The sequence below is a fragment of the Aplidium turbinatum genome, chromosome 10 (genome assembly GCF_918807975.1).
Source record: "Aplidium turbinatum chromosome 10, kaAplTurb1.1, whole genome shotgun sequence".
Lineage (NCBI taxonomy): Eukaryota > Metazoa > Chordata > Ascidiacea > Aplousobranchia > Polyclinidae > Aplidium > Aplidium turbinatum.
Window position 1 is genome coordinate 7,126,335 of NC_137481.1, and position 21,711 is coordinate 7,148,045.

Here is a 21,711-nt window from a genome sequence, read left to right on the forward strand (position 1 = left end):
ACTTGGTGTCGAGTCCCTGCACTGCAAGCAGACAGGCGGTAAAATATTTATTGCATAATTTACTGTGATTAACGTTTTATAGGCAGACTACAATATATACGCAACAGTCAACACACTCTTCGAACGGCCTTCTGAAAGTAACTTTCACTATTTTTCAACCACCCACTCGTAGCTGATGAAATATGACGAATTTGACCTTCATTTAAAGAATGTACGTAGAAAAGCTAAATATCCGTCAAATGTAGCGGGCCGTCAGGGACCTCTATAACCAAACCTTTTCACAGTTCTGTAACAAGCAACCACATTTATGGAACTTTAAATTATTAAGTCCATGATAAACACACGCTGGTTTGATGGCCTATTGCACAAAGTGTAACCAATTGCATAGAACAACGCATATCTAAGGGTTTTTCAGAATCACCGAGGCAGCAAAAGAATAAAGTGCATTTGTACAGTCGAGGAAAAAGCTCCTTGTCATTAAGACAAAACGATCACTGGTTTATCAAGCGAGAATCATTGCCGGCGTAGTGCAAATTTTGGGATAATACAGTGGGATCTGAATATAGAAGTTTATGACACAACATAAATAATTAAATATATCTTAACGTAACAATCGATGAATAAACACATGACCATTCCCAGATTGAATACTGAATAGCCTACTCGGTAGTCTAGACAACTCATTGAAAGTGACCGGGAACAACTGGGATACGTGACATCAACATAGTCAGATAAGTGCAAGCGCTGAACCAAATTCGAGGGTGAAGGTTTCAATATCAAAAAGGTAATGAAGACGAAACAGTTCTCACTGTTTCCCAGGCTTGGGTGTGAGCCATTTCTTGCTTTCTGGATTCACGAAGCTGAACCCTTCAAAGATGTTTTGATCGAGGCTGGAGATCACGGCATTATCACCCTGAACAAAAATAACTTGTTGTGCAACCAACAAACATATGAGGACGATCAAAGCCCGCAACGTTTGCATCAATGTAACAAAGGGCTAGCGATTGCTAGCATCCGAAAAAACAACTGCTTTGTGCGCCATGGACACAACCGCTTCGGATTATTGTCATTCCGTAATCGTATCAACTTAAATCAATTCACTTCTATAGAGGTACTGAATCCCATAACATTATAAAAAAAAACTCTTTGGGTGTTGATTATGGCAGATTAGCCACAGTGTTTTGATGAAACCAATGAAAAATTCTTGCAGACACTTTACAGCCTATCACTCACCATAGTCAGTCGTGGTTTTGCTTGTAAAAATTCTTTATCGAAGTTGCTGTAGTCACTGGCCGATCGCTGCAGAGAACAACAGAATCAACGTCATAAGTCCTAACCAAGTTAATTGGGAAATACGAGCTTTTCTAAGAGTTAATTACACAGGTCTACAAAAAAACGTTCTCTGATCCTACTACTGTATGTTATGGAAAGTGATATTTCTATTCATTAAAACAAAAAAACAATAACACATGAAACTGAAAAAAACCCAGAGAGAGCACCGCTCTTTTGGTATTTTGAAGCGATCGCGCGCTGCTTTTAAAGTAGCGGATGCCCACCTCTGGTGATTATATTTGTGAAGTTTAGTGAGTAGGTCAAGTCATATAAGTGGACGTCAAAAACACTTATTGAAAAGCAGTGTTGTACGTTGACGCTGAGGCTAGCGCCGTCAATTTATTTTTCAGTTGACGGAAGTGTCAAGCGCTAAGCGTCATTTTTTGTTTTCATGGAAAATCTCGTTTCACAATAAGAGTTTCACAATGTATTCTGGCCAGCGCGACTCATCCAAATTACCAGTTTTTGCCTTGGTTGGAATAACTCCCTGGAATACATGCGGAAGAAGTTCGCCAAATGGTGATCACTAGGGCAACCAAATTTTTGACCTAAAAACTTAAAATTTTGACTTTATAATTTACAAATTTTGACCTAATTTTGACCAATAACTTTCTGCGTTTGCAACCCAAATGCGAAATACAAAGCATGTTAGAAATCAAACCATCTTCTTTTTCTAATAAAATAAAAGAAAAATGTGGAAGACTCAATGACACCACAGCTAACGAACATGTAGGCCTAATGAAAATCACTCGAAAAACTGCAAAAGATAAATATGGAGTGTCTTTAAATATCCCGAAATTACTGAGAGGGTTCTGCAGTATTATACTTCAACATCAAGTAATGTTTCACATTATCGCCTTTGAAATTCCTGTCTTTCGCCAATTTTTTTTCTAAAATGGAAAAACTTCTCACTACTGATACAGAAGTTGCTTGGGAGTTCTTCAGCAGGCTATATAAATATGGTGAAATATCATCTCGTCCCATTTTCCAATTTGGCAGGGCGAAACAAGACTATTACCACAGAAATTGCAACAAATGGATTATTACGTCAGAGTAGCAACATAAATTGCAACAAAAATTCAGTATCTGTGTAGCTTTAATAAAATACCAATAGAGAGAAGAAAATCTACGTTAAAAGAAAATTTTGACCTAACCAAAAAATTTGACTTTTTTTTACTTAATAACTTTGAAACCTCTCTTCGTGTCAACCTGAAATTTAGTTTCTGGACGTTTTATAAACTTTGAACAAGGCAGAAAAATTTTGACTTTATTGATTTTTGGTTGCCCAAGTGATCACCCATGTATTGAGAACGAGGGATCAGAGACAGAAAGCGAAAAATCCATGAATGGCATCGCGGACGTTGAATATACTTTATTTCAAGAGCTCTATGCCCCTGAAAAGAGTGATGTTGGTGCAGTGGACCTCGTTAAAAGATTTATACATGCTAAACTATCACAGCACGCTTGGAACAGTGATACCTTTCCGACTAAACGTTTTCAACTTGTTTTTGAAATACAACACACCAATGTCCAATACCAACCAACGCTGCTGTGGAACGCATGTTTTCACTTGGAAAGGACAATATGCGCAGGGGCGCCGGAACCGGGGGTGGAGCAATGGGAGCGGATGCCCCTCTGCCCTCAAATTTCTGTGGATGGGGAGGGAAGAGGGGGCAATGGTGCCCTTTTAAGGTCATGTAAGCTACTGCACACTTTGCAATATAACAACTTATGCTATTCGCTTTTAGCCTAATTATAATGTTCTATTTTTGCCTCAAAATAATATTCACGACACAAAATTCTCCATCACAGTAAGTTATATTACATGATTATAAAATAGCATGATGCCTTTCCGTGCCATTGTTCTTTGTATAGCGGATACTTGTTTCATTACTCGATAATGAGCTGATAGATGAGCATTATCGCTATATCTTATCTCAAAACTCTTAAAAAAAAATTGGCCTTTCAGCAACAAAAGTGCCCTTATTTCATACTCCTGCCCATCCAGTCAAAAATCGCTTCGGCGCCCCTGAATATGCGTCCCAAACGCAGCAGATTGTCAGACAAACGTTTTGAAATGCTTGTTTTTCTGCAAGGAAATAACTAATAGGCTGAGCAGCTAATTACAATACAGTCTCAAAACATAATACCTGCTTTTTATTTATAGCTATTGTTAGCCTGAACTTGGTTGAAATATTTGCGTTTTATGAGACGCTGGCAAAAAATAGCGCTAGAAATTAGCGCTGACGCTGACACCGTCAATTTCTTTAAGAGCTTACGCAGTCCTTTACGCCGTAAAGTTTTTAGGCAATTCGCGCTGACGCTGTCAAATTATTTCAATGACGCGTACAACACTGTTGAAAAGTAACTGCAGCTGAAAAACGCTTTGGATGTAGTAGCTTACCACTTTTGGTTTGAAAGGTGGCTCTATTAGTCTTTTTTCAAGCAAGCCAAAATCGATTGAACTGAAGAACTTGTGCTTCTTGATATCGCTGACAACACCCAATCTCTTGGATGGGTCTTTTTCCAACAGCTGCGACAGAACAGACCGACAGACGCATTAGTCTTAAGTAAACGACGCATGCGTGGCCAGGTGTCGAGGGCACTGGTTGGTACGACGTTACAAAACGTCGGTCCGACAATTACCTAATGCACACGGGTGTGTGGCGAGACACTTAATGCCATGCTTGAAGGTGGACACGAGGCCGGGTTCTACCCCGTTCAGTGCCCAGATAATCTTTACCAATCGAACATTAGATAAGATACGTCAAAAAAGAAGCAGTTCTTGTTTAATGTGAAGTCACAAGTAACCAGGCAATTAGTTTTATTTTTGGTACTGCTATTTTGCATTCATCAAATGCTGGCATTTGCACAACAATCTAACCTGTTAGTGTTATTTATTAATTAAGAATCGATTTCGCTATAGTAATAGCATCTTCAGCTAGCATATGTAAAAAAGAAAATTTGAAAATACGTAAAACGAACAAATAAAGCAAACTCCGATATTATCAACACGCATAAAATTCTATTCTAAATAGATGGTTACATAAAATTAAAATCAAAACCTACAAGCCTAAATCTTAAACTGGTGTTCTTTCTGCATTAAGTTTTATTTTTGACAACTGTTCCACTCACCAACACCAACAAAGTTTAATAAAAACAAATCCTTTCCTACTTTCGTCTTCAAATCAACGTGAAAAAGAACTTAATTTGTTAGCTACCCGTTTGTCATTATTTACGTAAACCAATAGCAAACAATCATTTGTAGGTTTGTTTCCAACTAAACGTGAGAAGATTTCATACGTGAACGAAGTATTACTCACCGAACGACTTAATCTATTTCATCACAGTCCCATGACTCATTAACGTACGTCATAAGAATCGTTACCGGTACCAATCAAAATAAAGGACTTCACTGAGTAGATAATAATGTTGTCCTATGGATGATATGGCAAGATGAGGTTTTCACTATGCTGAATGAACTAATGAGAACAGGTTGGCCAGTTCCTTTCTTTCAAACGTCTTTCCTTGAGCTACTCGGTCACCTAGTGCAATACACCCTGGAGTTTTTGATAATCAGCTTAGGGCCATGTAAGCGACTTTTTGGAAAAAGACTTGCGACCCAACTTTGTGTTACGACTCATAGTTGGAGAACCCCTGGGTTTAATATACCATAAGGTAGAACCGGTTGAACTAAATTCGGGCTGGCACGTGTCAGTCTTTGACCTACCTTCGACACACAATCGGCGGCATCTCTAGGCATCCACTTTGCATATACTGGCTGCTTGTGCTGGATGGCGTTGAAGAGATCTTCCTCTTCTTCTCCATGAAAAGGTGACTGACCCAGCAGCATCTCATAGAGCAGGACCCCGCTAGACCACCAGTCCACGCCGAAAGTGTACTTCTTTCCTTGTAATATCTAATAATGGAAACGTGATAGGGTTTAAACCAAAAGTGACGTACCGTAGTTACACAGAAAATTTTAGAGGGACAAACGTTATTGACCATGAATTGCAATGGTATTAAATCGTTATAATAGTACCCCTACTTTTTAACAGCGACATGACAAAAACTACATTACGCCAGTACAGCTATGCTGATGATCTGGCACTACTCCGTTCTGACAAGTGCCGGTACTGGCATGCGGTAGAGGAAGCGCTTACAGACGTCATGGCCCAAATCGCAGATTGTCTGAAGTTGATATTGAGCCTGGCAAAGACCACTGTCACACCATTTCATCTTTGCAACATGGAATCCACGCGCCAATTGTCAGTCTTTCTTAACGGAAACCCACTCCCACACAACCCGTGTCCTACCTACTTAGGACTTAGGAGTAATGCTCGACCGACAATTAACCTACAAACACCATGCTGAAACCCTCCATCTTAAGCTATCAACACGCAACAAGTTTCTGAGATGCTTAGCTGGAACATCCTGGGGTGCTAGACTGCTAGTACCTCCACACTGCGTACAAGTGCTCTTGCGCTTGTTTACAGTACCTCCGAACATTCTTCCCCCCCTTGGTGCCGTAGCGTACACACTAGCAAAATTGACACTGCCCTCAACACCACCATGAGAATAATCACTGGTTGCCTGTGTCCAACTCCCACTGACTTTCTGCAGGTACTATCAGGCATTGCCCCAAGCAGAATGCGTAGGTAAAATCATGTACGTAGTCTGGTTTTACAAGTTACGTCAAGGAATCACCACCTCCTCAACCAGATTGTCCTAAACTCACATTCCCAAAAGCCCCAGCGCTTGAAATCTCAACGCCATGCTGCAGCTATCTGCAACTCCAACTTCCAAATGTCTGAAGCTTGGAACAGTGAATGGAAAGAAGTCGCGAGACCAATTCAATTCAAAGTCCTTACCAATACACCACCTGGAGCAGAACTACCTCGGAAGGAATGAGTGAAGCTCAATCACTTGCAAACTGGGGTAAGCTGTTTCAATAGTAACATGTTTCAATGGGGCCTCGCCGACACATCATCTTGTGCATGTAGTTCAGATATTCAGACTGCGTACCACATTATCTACAAATGTTCTGTATGCGGACCCCAAGATAGACATGTAGACGTAACAACGCTCGATGAACACACAATCCATTGGCTGCTGTGCCTGGATTTAACGTGACCTGCGGCGGCCTCAAACGTAAGAAGTCAACAACTAAAAAACATAATCTGATCATCTACAGAAGAAAGTCTAAACTGTGTTCACCTCAGGTGCGATGTAGTCAGGGGTGCCACAAAACGTAGAGGCCCTGTTGTGGTCTCCTGTATTTTCACGGCACATTCCGAAGTCGGCAATCTTTGTGTGTCCGTCCGAGTCGAGCAGGACGTTGTCCAACTTCAAGTCACGATACACGATGCCTGCAGATAAACAATCAAAAGATTTGTTCTTAAAAAAATATTATTATTGGTGAATGCATCAACTGCTTGATGTGTACTCGATGCTGAAAGGACAAAAGTGCCGCATTCCGCCGCTTATCCAAAACTCCTACAAGTAACGTTTTCTTCATGATGGAAGCCAATTTACACTTTTTTGGCTTAAAATTTGACACCATCCTACCACCCCTTGAAGGGTCACAAAGTTATAATAAACGTGACAATCCCACCTCTAGCATGAAGGAATTGTAGACCAAGTGAGATTTCAGCGGAATAAAACCTTGAGCGTTGTTCAGTGAATCTTCCACTCGCCTGGATGTGAAACATGAGATCACCTCCGTTCAGATATTCCATCACAAAAAATAAATGTTCCTGTCAACACAGAGTAGTAGTGTACTGCATGCTGTTCAACATTCACAAATTCTTTCCTACTACCGTAATTAAAGAAATAGGAGCTGAGGTCTCTCAACATCCGTTCTGGTTCCTCGATGTAATTGAGGATGAAAATTTATACAAGGATCCTTCATTTAGGATGCAACCGAACAATTAAACATAATTAGTTTTGTCCGTAGCGTTTAACCTAACATTTTGTTCACATTGGGTAGCTGAGTAGCACTTAAGACGGCTTCCATCTTGAAGACTTCAACCGCAGTATTACATCATATACGTTTGCACACCACCATGGAAGGTACCAAGTTCTGTCAATGCAAGTTTGGAATGGTTCAAAGTTTGCACCCAGCTAAGGCTCTGTTTGTGGGGTTGCTGAAAGTAGAAACGAATCGTTTTATCTTAACACACACTACAAAAATTAAAACCCAACTAACTTTTGTCTGGTAAGTGCAAAACAGATGCGTAAGATAGGGATGCTGGCAGGATAAAGCAAGAACTCTTCTTTCGACCATAGTGCATTCTATGTCATCGTCCTCCAACACTACATCTTTCTTCAGTGCTTTGATCGCGTAAAACTTACCGTGGCCCTTCAGTTCCGCGAGTAAAACCTGTAGAAAAATTGAGTGTAAAAGAGCTGCATACTACTTCATAAAATATCGCAATGCACTCCAAGCAAGCATGAGATAAATGCAAAAACAACGATGTGGTTTGTTTCTCGGCAGCCGGTTGTAGCAAGAATTGACAGCGATAGACTCGTGTTTCGCCCATGAGACTGGGCTCGTCAGTATCGCACCACTAATTCATGCCACTTAGGTTTTCGACCACTGCTCGTACGAATCCCACTTTCAGACTTATGCCTTGGGCTGTAATACCGTTTGAAATGATAGTAATGTGCGTTTCGACATAGCGCTGAACCTTGGCAGATATGCACTGCTCATAGAGCTTTACAATTGGCAGATAGTTTCAGCGCATTCGTAGCAAGAGCACATATGACGCTGAATTCATTCCCTTAATGCTGAGCTAAACTCAATGCTATTTTACACGTTTTTTGTTTGAACTGTCGGGATTTAGCCATTGTTTACAAATTCAAAGGCAAACACTCAACCCACTCGGCCTCGGAAACGGTTAAAACTCCAGACAAGGTTGACATAAAAGTTGATCATTAAAATGTAAGCGTTTTACAAGCACGTGACCGTGAAGACTGCCAATCAATTGGCTGATAAACGTAGCTAGTATGATGCCGTCTGTAACAACAGAAAGTACACAATAACTTCGTTGAAGATTTCATTTCATAGGCGTAAAAAAGCCATTCAACAGGTTTAAAAAGTAAAAAATGTATAAAACATTATAAATAAAATAAAAATCAATATTAATGATGAAATATAATAAAAAAGTTCAGATTTCTATGACCGTGGCGTCAGATGCTAAAAAATGGATGCGCAATCCACTGTCAGCAAAGCGCAAGGTAATTCTATACATCTATAGCAAAAGACGGTTCACGATTTCCCAGGTTATGCCAGCAGGCAAACATAAACACTTTTGCAGCGCACGGAAACAAACAGCGATGATTAGAGAACAATACGGCGGAAGTCTTGATAAGAGACTCCATTGAATCACCACCACATTGAGTGAAGCAATGCTTTCCATGTCCACAAGAAAGCTTGGCTTGCATACGACACAATGACCCAGACAGCAAATCAACCGTTTGCAGACGTTGAATCAATGTAAAAAAACGGTTAATTTGCTGTTTGTTTTTCGTCTGGTCCAACCACAAATAAAGTTGCCTGACCTTTCCAAAACTTCCCTTGCCGAGGACTTTAAGCAAACGGAAGTCATCGACAGCGAATTTCGGTTCCGATACGGCTTTTCTCGGGGCTGGTTGAGGGGGAGATTTTCGCGGCGGGACGGTGGGGAGAGCAGCTGGGGCTTCTTTAGACGCCTGTCGTTGTGGGGCTGTGACATTTGCATTCCAAGCCATGTCAAAATGAAAATCTAAACAAGCCGCAAATTACTTGCTATTTCATTTTCTACGTTAACAAAAAGTTGTACAGTGGGGGACAAGTTTCTGCCACGCCCACTCCTATACGCATAATTGACTAAGATCGATTGTACCATGGCAAAAGTTGCTAAATCTGTTAACAACGATCCATTCTTTCTGAAAATTGCGTTTTTTGCAAGTTGTGTTAGCAACGAGCCGTGTTTTGTACAACCCAGTGAAATGAGATCCAGGTCAAACAGTTTGTGACGAAACAGTTAAATCAAAAACTGAGTTAGCAGCGTAATAAAGTGTGAAATTTTCGAAAGCAAGACCGAAAATGGTAAATTGTAACGCCTTTTTACACAAATTCAAACAAATGTAATCGAAAATTGGGCTTATTAAGCAGAGTTTTGGGCTTACAAAGCAGGTTTTTCACTACACAAATGAATGGGGGTAATTCCGGACCAGACCAAATTAGGCTTAATAAGCGGGTGAGCCTATTAACCGTGGGCTTAAAAAGAGGAGAATACTTGTGTTTCCACAACAAAATACCAAGGGTGGCCATGCAAACGTTTGACTTTGTTCAAAAGTTTAGAGAAAAAAAAAAGAAGCTTGGCAGCTCTTTACAAACTACTTCTGTCAGCTTTTATACTTCACCAATTGTTAAAAACCTAAATAATAATAATAATCATGTTTAATTTGCTCCCTCAAGATATGCTTCATGCCATGCTGAAAATGCATGTTATTATAGAAGTCAGTGAAAAAAAGTTTTCCTCTATTTCGTTAAACACACAACGGTCATTTTGTAGGAGTACACGGCCTACTAGAACACGGCCAAATATGTTGCTATTTGAGGAAATTTCTAAGAGTCTGAATTGTTACAATTATAGCTATGACAAACCTGTCATCTTCCCATTTCCAGAAGTAAGTAAAATAAGCAATATTTGTACCTGGACATATGTTTGGCTTGTTTAACCGGAAATTAGGTATGAATGTTAAGCACAACTTATGCAATAACAATGTAAAATATGTAAGATTTTCCAACTGCATCCTGGAGGTAGTATCGTTTGGTGTGTCGCTTTTGGTGCAATTGCATGTTCCATTTAAATTATCAAGAATTTTTTGTGAATTCTATGTTGTAAGCGGTTCATTTGACGTGCCAATTTAAATGTTAGTCCGTTTTGTTTTTCACCAAGTTTAATTTTGCAAGTAAAATGTGGCTATCGGCAAAAGATCCTGCTATACAAAAAACCTAACGACTGTATGATGAGACTACCTCCAGGATGCAGTTGGAAAATCTTACATATTTTACATTATTATTGCTTAAGTTGTGCTTAACATACATATCTAATCTCCAGTAAAACAAGCCAAAAATATGTCTAAATGCAAATATTGCTCATTTTACTTACTTTTGGAAATGGGAAGATGACAGGTTTGTCATAGCTATGATTGTAACAATTCAGACTCTTAGAAATTTCCTCAAATAGCAACATATTTGGCCGTGTTCTAGTAGGCCGTGAGGAGTAGCATATCAAAGCTGGAGAAAGGTAGCCTCTGCCAACTAGGTGGGTACCTGATGGTCCTGGCGTGGACAAGGGGCGAGGTTTTGTTGGTGCGACAGCGAGTCTGGACGGATTTTCATAAACAGCTTCTTGGGCTTCGGGAAATTGCGAAGATTTTGGTTTTTGCTGCAACCGAGAAAAGTTATGCGTAATCCAAGAGATATTAACGTACGAAGGCCCAGCCTCTAAAAAAGAAAAGTTGCTTCGCGAAAAGCTTACCTCTACGCCGTCTACGGTGATGAACAGTAAGCAGAAAGATTTAGATATGTATTCCCTAATCTTAATATTTGCAGTTTTTCTAAGCGACAAAGAAGTGAAAAAGAAGAGTACAACCAACCTACCTCCACTGATGGAAGCTTGTCAAGTTTTTCAAGGGCAGCGGCAAGAAGCGCTTGATTGACACCGCACGTGTGAGGCATCTTCTTGTAGCATTTGTGATGAGCATTTGTTTGGCATTCTACAAAAAAAAAAAAACACATCTTACTTGCTGATAGATAGGCGGCTATTGTACACACAACACATTTTACATTAGGTTGAAGCTGTCATATATCTTACGATAATGAAAGGTAAAAATTTCATCAGTTACATCAGCTTTGTATACTCAATGAAACACATTGCAGGCAGCCTTGAATACAAACTCAGTTTGAGTTTTCGAACTGTATTGTGTTTGGACGGTTTAATAAAATACAAACGCAGCATGTGGTCTTTACCTCCCAAATATATTTTGTAATATTACCCGATTCATTTTGATGACAAAAGTCTTGGCTCGAGAGAACGGATCACAATAGCAAATCAAGATATTACGCTTTTGCCCAACACTGCGCCACGGATATCCGTACACGACATAATGCTATAACTATTTACACTACCTTGTATATATGACACATTGCATGCATTTATGTTTAAAAGCGTGTGAACTTCCTTTTGATGAAGCAACTGCGTTTTAGAGTGCTTATAATAACTACATGGAAATAGTTGTGCAATAAAATTCATTCCGTGATACTTTTTCATGGAACAAGCAATAGAAGTAAATGCAGACAAACTCGGAAATCATCAACATTGGAAAGCCGAGCATTGTTGCAAGAGCTTTTTTTAAATTGGGTAAAAAACACGCAAAATTTACACGTGAAATAAATCAAGTACAAAGTATACAGTATATATAATGGTGATATTGCGTATCACAGATTTCAACTATTTACGAACTTTCCAGAGGAAAACTGTACACGCGTGGGGCGTGGGCCGGAATAGAATTCTGCACTTTAGTGAGACACTGACTAACAAAAGGAAATATCTTGCACTCCAATTGATTAGCCTAAATGCGAGGGCTCATGCTAAAGCTTCAGCATCCGGTGAACATAGTGGATTGGACAATGTACAGCAACAAAGTAGGTTTAACAGGATGGGTATACTTTGGAATATAAAAGCAGAGAAAGAATTCCCCAACAACCACAAAACTGACTTTTTATTACACGTCACAACAGCAAACGGCCAATCGATTAATGTAAATTATTTTTATCCTTGTCCTGACGGGACATCAGCTTAATGTCAGCAGGACATTCGTTACATCAGCAGCTTTAAAATCAACATGCTGAGGCTTCAAGCGCCACGCTGGACCTGCCATCAAAATCGATTTGATGAGGAAAACTTGACACTTAATATATTACTTGATACAACGTAAAAACTACCAAAGGAAATAAAGTGAAAGGACATGTGAAGTTTACAACTTATATGATGAAACTAACAAGCCATCACTGAATAAAAGCTGCATGGAACTTCCTGGTTATGAACAAGAAGGATAAATTAAAAAGCGCACGTCAGACGCAGTTTCTCCAAAGCTGTGGCTGCCTATAAGGGTCTGCTACTATTCGGTGAGTCCGATACGGTGAGTTCCTAACCTCTAATCCTAAAACGGCAATGATAATTAGGCTACGGTACCCGATAATTTAAAAAAAAAATTAAAAAAATCCCCCGTTAAGGGATCGGACTCACCGAAACGGGCCATTCCGGCAGGGTCTGCTATTATTCGGTGAGTCCGATTCGGTGAGTTCCTAACCTCTAACCCTGTGGTTGTTAACCAGGGTTCGATCGAACCCCTGGGGTCCGACGAAGCTGTTTCAGGGGTTCGGCGCGAACATCCTCTGAAACATTAACACACGGCCTACTGAATGGTATATCAGCGAATATTTTTGGAAAATATTGTCCAGCCGAAACTTGATGGTAATGCGGCTTAGGTGATGGTAAATAAACATCTGTGTGTTTGACGATAAAAATGTGTTTTGAGTGGTAAAATGCAATAGAAGCTGAGAGCAAATGAGTGCTTTTCAGAGGAAATTGCAGTTGTGGTGGCAGCGATTGGCAATAACAACTTCGCTAACTTTCCACGTCTGGACGAGGTATTAAATACTTCCGATACAGTAATTAATGGCGAACTTGCAGAAGGCCAGTATTTACTGAGCATTTGCAGAAGTTGCAAAACTTATTTCAAAACTACTTTCCTGAACAAACGTAATGTCTAGCATGGATACGTCAACCATGTGCTTATGATACTTCAACAGCAGATATAAACAGTCCATACTTGGATGACATTATCGAGCTTCAAGAAAGCGAGATGCAAAAAAGAAACTTCAACACATCAAATTTTCAATCGTTTTGGTGCCAACAAATGGAAAGTTATCCTCTTATTACAAAAGTTGCCCTTGAAGTTCTCATGCCATTCGTAATCACTTATTTATGCGAGCATGCGTTTTCTATTCTGGTGGATGTTAAAGCAAAAAAACGAAACCGGCTTACATGCGAAAATGACATGAGGATTGCTGTTTTCGAGACAAAGCCTCGAATCTCACTATTAGTTTCAGAAAAACAACAACAGAAGTCTCATTGATGCAGTAATGTATTACTATTAAATATGGTAGATTTTTGTTTTTGTGATTTAGCGAAAATTTGGGGTTCAACGAAAGCTTGCAGATTAGCGTAAGGGTTCGGCAGGTTAGTAAAGGTTAAGAACCACTGCTCTAATCCGTAAGGTTTTTTTTGAAAATTGTTGGGTACCGTAGCCTAATTACCATGGCCGCTTTTACATCATTTTAACGTCGCTAAACGTTGAAATAAGACCCCAACCCTTAACCCCTAACCCTAAAATGGCAATGATAATTAGGCTACGGTACCCAATAATTTAAAAAAAAAAAATCACCGAATAGGGAACTCACCAAATCGGACTCACCGAAACGGGCCATTCCGCTATAAAGAGTATAATATAACAACAATACTAATTTCATCAACAAGAAACGCTTAATGGCATGCCGTACCTTGACATTGAACTCCTTGCCGAAGCAGGCCATACAGCATAGAGCCGCAATGGTCGCAGAATGTGAATCGGGTGTAGGTGTGAACTTTAAACCGATGAGGCATGTTGATTTTGAAGCGTTCTTTGAGGTACTGGAAGATTACAAGAAAATGTTACACAACAGCTCAAACATGTAAAAAAAACAAGCCAACGTTAACCAAAAAAATTATGTTAAGGCTAACAAAATGGTTCTTTAAAAGCTAAATTGACAGTTTGGGGTGTCGGGATCAACGTAACTTCACGTATACTTCTTCAGATTAGTTGACACAAAGAAAACACGTCCAACAGTGAATGAATGAATCCTACAAAATGTTGTGATATTGAAGTGACAATTGGCATACCCTATGGCAGTAAGACGTGAGCTCAACTTTGCCACAAATATTGAGGCTTAGGAAAACAGAAAAAAAGCTAAAATGCATATGCGTGATGTTGCTAAGATGTCAGCTGGTCTACGACATTTCGGTGCGGCAGAATTGGAGACGCCGTTCGGTGGTAAAGCGCTGTTTTGGAGATATCTCGAGACAACCGTTTCAAAATTGTCGTTTCGGCGCGGACGTTCTCGACCATATGTGTCAAGTCCTGCCCGCTATGCAACATTTTTGGGCCACTGATATGCTGCATAACAACTTTAAGTAGTAATCAATAATAAACTTCTATAAACTAATTTTCTTTCGTTACCATGAAAAGGTTGCAGTAAAAGCCATAAGCAAAGAATACAACGACAATTTCTTTGTTTAATGGCCGGACCTCGAGTCCAGATACGACTTGACAAGAAATTACACTTTAAACTTTAATCATGCTTTCGTAAATGCGCTGCCAATGTGTTAAAATCGCTGGAAAAACTATCTATTATTTTCCATGTATCAATGTCAATGTTCTGATTTAATAAATGACAGTTTTCTGAAATAAACTTTGCAATACACATTGAACCAGTCTCGCCCGCGACTGGAATCGATTTCCAACTGTTGGCCGTCGAAGTGCAATTGAGTTTGATACTCTTGTTCACCAGGGATTCCCATACTATGGGTCACAACCCCAAACGGGGAGTCAAATCGTAATTTTAGGGTCACCACACAAATCAATTGTGGGCCTACAGTGGATAGTTTACACTGTAAACTGGGGTTACATACCGTAGAAAAAAAAACAGTTTCTTAAATAAATCGCACAATAACAAAGTTTGAGAAGCCATGTTTATGTTCGGACTGTGTCACAGTGATGTGAACACATTGGTTGTTATCCTGCGACTAACTCTAGAAGCTTAATTATACTATAGTCTAGAAGACTCTAGATAGGTCATCATTAAATCGAACGACAAGCTTTCGATACGCTCATAACGGTAAATGATACAAAAAATTAATTTTACGAAGATGTCCGCACTACAGTGCCATCTCCGAATCGGCGGCACCGAAACGTTCCAGATGTCAGCTGTGGAGTTGTTTGGCATATTTGAATGTGCTAATGAAATTACACGATAAATAAATTGAATATTTACATGACATGAGCCACTGAAAAATCGTGGAGTTCTGCAAGCAACCGGTATTTGAAACCGTGTCATATCACTTAAATGTTAGCTCTTACGTTGAATAACATAGCAAGTTAGAATTCACAGTTTATCAAAGATATAGCTATTCTTTGGTAAAATGATTTAAGATGCGTTTCAGTACATTTGTGTAAAAAATAAGACACATGATAGACATGAGAAAACACAAATGTATAGGAATGTAACGTAATAAGAGTGGATCTGACTACCGTACCATTGTGCTGTCCGTCCTGTTAGCCGACTTACTGCAGGTACAGAGAAGAAACGACTTACACCTTTCGTGGACGGCAATGGCACATTCTGAAAATCAACACCAAGCATGCTGTTGCACGAAAATTAGACAGTTCAAAAAAAGAAACAAAAAATGCCACCTACACAACGTGCAAAAATATAACAACAATGATTTTGTGATAAGTCTCAAAGCAATTTCATTTTCACCTGGAAGTCAGTCTTTCTGGGCAAAAAATGACAACAACAGTGGTTTGGATATTCTTTACGTTAACAGAACACCAGAGTTCATGATGCTTATTTACAGAAGATTGCAGCTAACAGACCACAAACAGAAGCCGTTTTTCATACCACACCGTAACCTTACACCAAACACAACATCATATTTACAAGGTTGATATCCTGGTCACTGCCCACGCATACTCCCAGTACATGCTCCCTGCATCTTTTGTGCAAGGAGGCCTGGCAAACTAAACGCAAAACGATACGTTATCACATTCAACCTTACAATATATTAGTATTATAACAATAATTAATTATCTCTAAATCTGTTGGTCATTCGACAGAAACAGCATCTTTGTGAAGGAAAACAAAATAAGAAAAGTTAATAGAATATCACATCTTCTCATACCTTTGCACTGATATCCCTGCTTGTTTAAACCCCACATGAAGTCTTTACAAACCGAACAGAAAGTTGGTTGTTTGAAGAAACGAGCCACGAGTTCATGGCCTTTGACAAGATGGACTTTTGCCTTCTTTATAGCACCTCGTCGAGGGCCGATTGGACGTTCAGGCAATTCTTCGTTGACCTTGTTGACGTCTGTAAATTACAAACATGGGTAACACTGTGTCAAACTTCCATGTGGGTAAGATGACAAGATACTAGGTAAAACTCTAAGTAATACAGAAAATTGCGTGGGATTTGACACCAGTCACTGTTTTGACACCAGCCTTTATCGTTCAAAGTATTGTGTTTCATTGATATGCGTTCAAGAAAAAACTAACACTTTTTAAAGTGGGAAATGCACAGTTGAATGTTATTCAATTAAAAATTGTGTTTTGTGAGACCCCGTCTCACCACCCAAAGCAGCAAGTGGGATGTTAGAGTTTACAACTCTGTTGCAAAAAAAAAATCAATTTGTGGACCATCAATAGAATTTAGAAGACTTCATATAAGAAATAAAACTTCAAAGAAATCTGCATCATTTGATTAACAATGTATTTAAAAAAAACACACACAACAAGGGAGATTTATATACATTGTACAAAAGAAAATGAGATTACTTTTCAGAAATATGTCAACAGTGAAACCTTTCAAACCATATAAACATTGAATCAAAAATTTTCAATTTTTTCATGTTGAAAAATGGCAACACCAAAGCAACACAAAACCCTCCACAATGCAAAACAGGAGCTTAATCTTAAGTATCACAAACAAATGGTACATGAAATCTATAGGCTAAGCAATATATAGGCTACTTGACAATATCAGATAGCTGATTTTAAACCAACTCTCGACTGCATGGTTATAAATGATTAATTACAAATACAAACTACTTTTCACCTTTGTATTTGTTAACTACTTTTCACCTTAACTTAATGTATTGAAAGAAACTAAAACAGGTAGAAAAATTAGCATGGCTTCTCCTAGCATTGTGTTTATATATACATTTACATACACATGTGGGGCAAAGCTGAAACTGTTTGGGAAGCTAGAAAAAGTAGCTTTAAACAAACCAACGGACATATAATTGTATAAAAAAGATATATTACATGTAAAGCAAAGCGATGTTTACCTTCCTGCTCCACAAAGAGTTTGACTAATAGAAGCAACTTTCCTTCAGGTTTCAAGTCCAACTAAAATAAATTTAATTTACTGTAAACGACTGAGCCACACAGTCAAATTACAAAAAAAAATAACAAGATCACAAAAATGTGTTGCGTTACACAATTTAATAAAGTTTAGTGCGTGTGAGGTAAAATCTTGCCGATGATTTCAGCTGGTAAAGCTAACCTTGAAAATTGACCACACTAAGAAATATTAAAGTTTACTATAAACTCATTACCCAAACATCAGTGCCTTCTCCACCAACACTTTGATTCCGACATTTGTCAGCTAACAACTGTAATCCAATGTTGCATTCCCCAATTTGTTTGTCTGGTTTCTTCATAAGAATTATCTGCAACAAAATATATGTTGAATACAGAAAAGTTTAAATGTTTATCAGGATAATCATCGTTCCTAGCATTAGTTGCAACAGTCATCTGATGAAAGTGAAAGTAAAAGCACAAAAACAAACAATAAATTTTTTCTTCAGTGACGTTTCGCAAATGTGTAAATCAACTTGTTTGTTTTTGCTTTTACTTTCATGAGATGAACATTGCAACTAGTGCTACAAATGAAAATATATGTTGACATAGTGTTAATACTGTCAATATATCATTTAATTATAATCATGGTTCCTTGCCTGGACAACTCGACCATCTTTTAAGTGTGAATCAAAACAACCGTTCCATTCTGGGTAGATGGTTTTCTTTTTCTGCACTAATGTGCCACGGATGCCTACAAGACATAGAATTAATTTTGAGCAGGGTTCGATCTTAGCGGTAGTCCGCTAGCCAATGGCTAGTGAAAATTTGAGCGGACTAGTAGAAATTTTGCAGTACTAGTCCGATTGGCTAGTGAAAATATTCGCCGGTGAAAAGTTTTGGTTTACAAAATGGCAATCGGCGACGTCACTCTGAAATACTGCAAACAAAGAAGGCGGCAAAGTCGGTCGACTGAGCACGTGACTACTTTTTTCTCGCATTTTCGCTAGACACGACGCATGTTTCATCGATTTTTTGTCAAATTAATAAAAAGCCAACATAATTTTGGCTTTTTTTGGCTTAATTTTATCTTTTGCGATTTTTTTTAAGAAAAAATTCGGTCTGCGTTAATTCGAGCAGTAATTTCTACCTTATATTTGGTTGTAGTGTCCGACCGAATTTCGTTTTGAAGCCAAAACTAGAAATTTTTCTAGTTGCTTGTCTTTTCATTAACTATGTTTCTGCGTTGTCACTGAAGTCAAAGTTCGGTGGGACACTATTTGGTTGTGCACTTTTTATATGTGTATGTTTAATGAATACTAATTGGCTTTTTCAGCTGTTTTTTTGCTGGCTTTTTTTGTGACTAGGTCTGGCTTTTTTTGGTGAAGACAGGTTGGCAACCCTGGTCAGCACGGAGAAGTCTGCATCCCAGCAAGCAGCAGTTAGCGAAATTAACGTTTTTTTAGTTGATATATCGTGATCAAATGCTGATTCAACGTTACTACAAAGTGTCAAACGCTTAGTGTTAGCTGGGTAGTTATCGCTATTGAGGCTTCTTTGGATTGCTACCTTGTCGTAGTTGAAGAGCTCGTGTGCCTCCGTGACCTAGAAGGTGTTTTTGTGCGTATTGTTGCTCTCTTGTGCGTACTGAAATCTGAAAGCCTTTAGTTAGTTTCAGTCTAAGCCAAAACACTTATCTTAATACGTCATCAGACAAGTGAAAAGTCAGTAAACTGGTCGGACTAGTGAAAAATTGTGCGGGCTAGTGCTAACGGAGAGCAACTAGTCCGGTGGGCTAGTGAAAAAAAAGTTAAGATCGACCCCTGTTGAGCCATCTAACCAAGAATGAATTTCACAAATACAAAATAGGTAACAATGTTCGAATTAAAGAAATATTGAAATTTGATAAAATTTTATTGACATGACATTATATTAGTTTTTTATAATAATTCATTGTAAAAAAAACTGCGTAATTTCAATGACTTTTCATTGACCTTTTCTTGCAGTTTTATACAATATTGTTTTTTTTGCAAAACATCCATGATAGATTGATGGAATAGCTTTGGGAGAGACGAAATGTTAGCATTCCTTATACCAGAGCTTCCCAAAGTGTGTGCCTGGCAAGATTGTGTGACATGAAAGAGTCACTATTGTCCAATTGTTACACAAAAGAACATGTCTAATAATTTGAATGTTGCAGCTGTAGCGCAAAGATGCAAAGTGTAAAATTAGTGTAGAAGAAAGCATTCGCTTTTATGGTACAATACACAACAATAAAACAATATGAAGCAACAATGCAACATAACACAATTGTTAAACTCAAATTTTGACAAAACTCTCTGCCTTCATCAGGAAATAACCTGTTTTTAGGTGATTATGAATGTATTTGTATAAACACAGGTTATTTCTTGATGAAGGCAGAGAGTATTGCTGAAAATGTCTAAGTTAAGGTACGTTACCGTACTTTGTTAGTTTATTGTTTTGTTTTAATAATAACATTCATCATGCTAGAGTACATTTTTATTTCTTGCTGGAAAACTGCAACACAAAACTTGTATACAGTAGTAACCAACACAATGTGTGATTGTAAGTAATATTCCAAATCCAATTCCTCAAGTCAAATTATGAGCTTCATGCATTTAGTTTCACTGACAAACCCTTGGTACCATAGCAAATTTTTAGTTCTGGGCAGTTTTAAAAAATGAAAGTCAAATTGCTCTTTATACCATAAACAATTAAACATTGTTACAAAACGCAAACATATACCTTCAAGCATTATATTTGTCTAAGTAGGCTATCACATGTAAACGCTGACAATGCAAAAACAACAAACTATTAAAAGCATACCGTGCTTTAGTTATTTACCTTGTTCCATAACGCATTCTTTAATATTGATGGCAACAAAAAAATCTGAATTGCCGCTGTTTGAAGAAGGCAAACCGATTTCACATTTCACTGCAGTTACACGGACAAATGGAGCCATTGTTTTAGTTTAACAAAACCCACACATATGTTAATATAAAGATTGCTCTCTAAAGTGACTCCACATATTTAAGTGATATACCATTACTGTGATCTACGTACGTAGCCTACTGTAATATACTGCTGTGAATTGTCCGCCCAATAGCTCAATTGGTTAGCGCGTCACTTCTGGAACGAGGAAGCTTCAAGATCAAGCGGCGCTGGTTCGACTCTCGGGGTGTGCGCTTGAGCAACGCACGTTGAGGACTGCTCTCCATTCAGCGACATCTAATGGATGGAATAGTTCCCCGGCAACAAGACTTCAACAATCGGAAACTTCACTCTGCCAATCTCGGTGACCGGGCCTGCGTCAGTGATTCGAAGCCTCGACAAGTATGCGAAACTGCCAGGATTAAGCTCTGCAAGAAGCTTTCCCAGTCCGAGGATAAAGATTAAATCAATCAATCTACGAATGTTTATCTTTGTGTCCACCTCCATGTGGTTCAAGTGAGAGCACTTGAAGTCACGTCACAGTGGTTCAAGTGCTCTCACTACTAATTGCACAGCCAATGCAACACAGTAATAATAGTATAGGCAACTTAAACTAAGCTGTATTTTACATTTCTCAAGCTTGCATTTTGACCTCAGAATGATTAGCCTTACAAGTAGGAAACTGGGGTTTTGTACGTTTGAAGCCATCATTACCTGAGAGACAGCTTTGTTCATTTGCTACAATGTAGTGTAAGCTTAAAACTTTTAAGACTTGAGAAATATTGCAGTTTGTTATTTTCAACAATCATATTTTCAACATAAAGAAAAAGATACTTTTATTTAACCAATATCATTGATTATGAGCATTTTCCATATCGTATCCTTGTTGGCTAAGACAGACTCAAAAGTAAGCAATCCCAAACTTTTGAACAATATAAAGAAAATGATACTGTTTTTTAAAATGATTAAACCAATGGCTTTCGTAAGGCCAATTTCAGGTGAAAATGAAAAACCAAGCAACAAACACTAGCCAGATAAACAGTGCTTCCACTTTTACAAAGCTAGATTACCACTTGTATTACCACATTTTTTACTTTGATTTTTTACCCGATCTTAACCGTATTTCGACTTACTTTTACATTAACACAGTGGCTATCTTTACCCACTTGTTGCCATAGTTACTATCAAGTGTT

The 21,711-nt window shown here is 38.5% G+C and overlaps 1 protein-coding gene across 1 annotated transcript; it reads right to left on the reverse strand.

Annotated features, from left to right (window-relative positions):
• Nucleotides 1-41: 41 nt before the first annotated feature.
• On the reverse strand, nt 42-20,584 carry LOC145778883 (protein kinase C delta type-like). Its single transcript, XM_082590473.1, has 17 exons — nt 20,432-20,584; nt 18,226-18,320; nt 17,824-17,937; nt 17,554-17,614; nt 16,389-16,577; nt 15,744-15,829; nt 13,952-14,081; nt 10,988-11,103; nt 10,658-10,772; nt 8,896-9,098; nt 7,541-7,714; nt 6,947-7,088; nt 6,550-6,701; nt 5,063-5,251; nt 3,737-3,865; nt 1,234-1,299; nt 42-913 (listed from the first exon to the last, which is right to left on the reverse strand). Exons 1-17 carry the CDS (start codon nt 20,547-20,549, stop codon nt 806-808), a joined length of 2,187 nt encoding a protein of 728 aa, XP_082446599.1. The 5' UTR covers nt 20,550-20,584; the 3' UTR covers nt 42-805.
• Between the last annotated feature and the right edge of the window lie 1,127 nt (nt 20,585-21,711).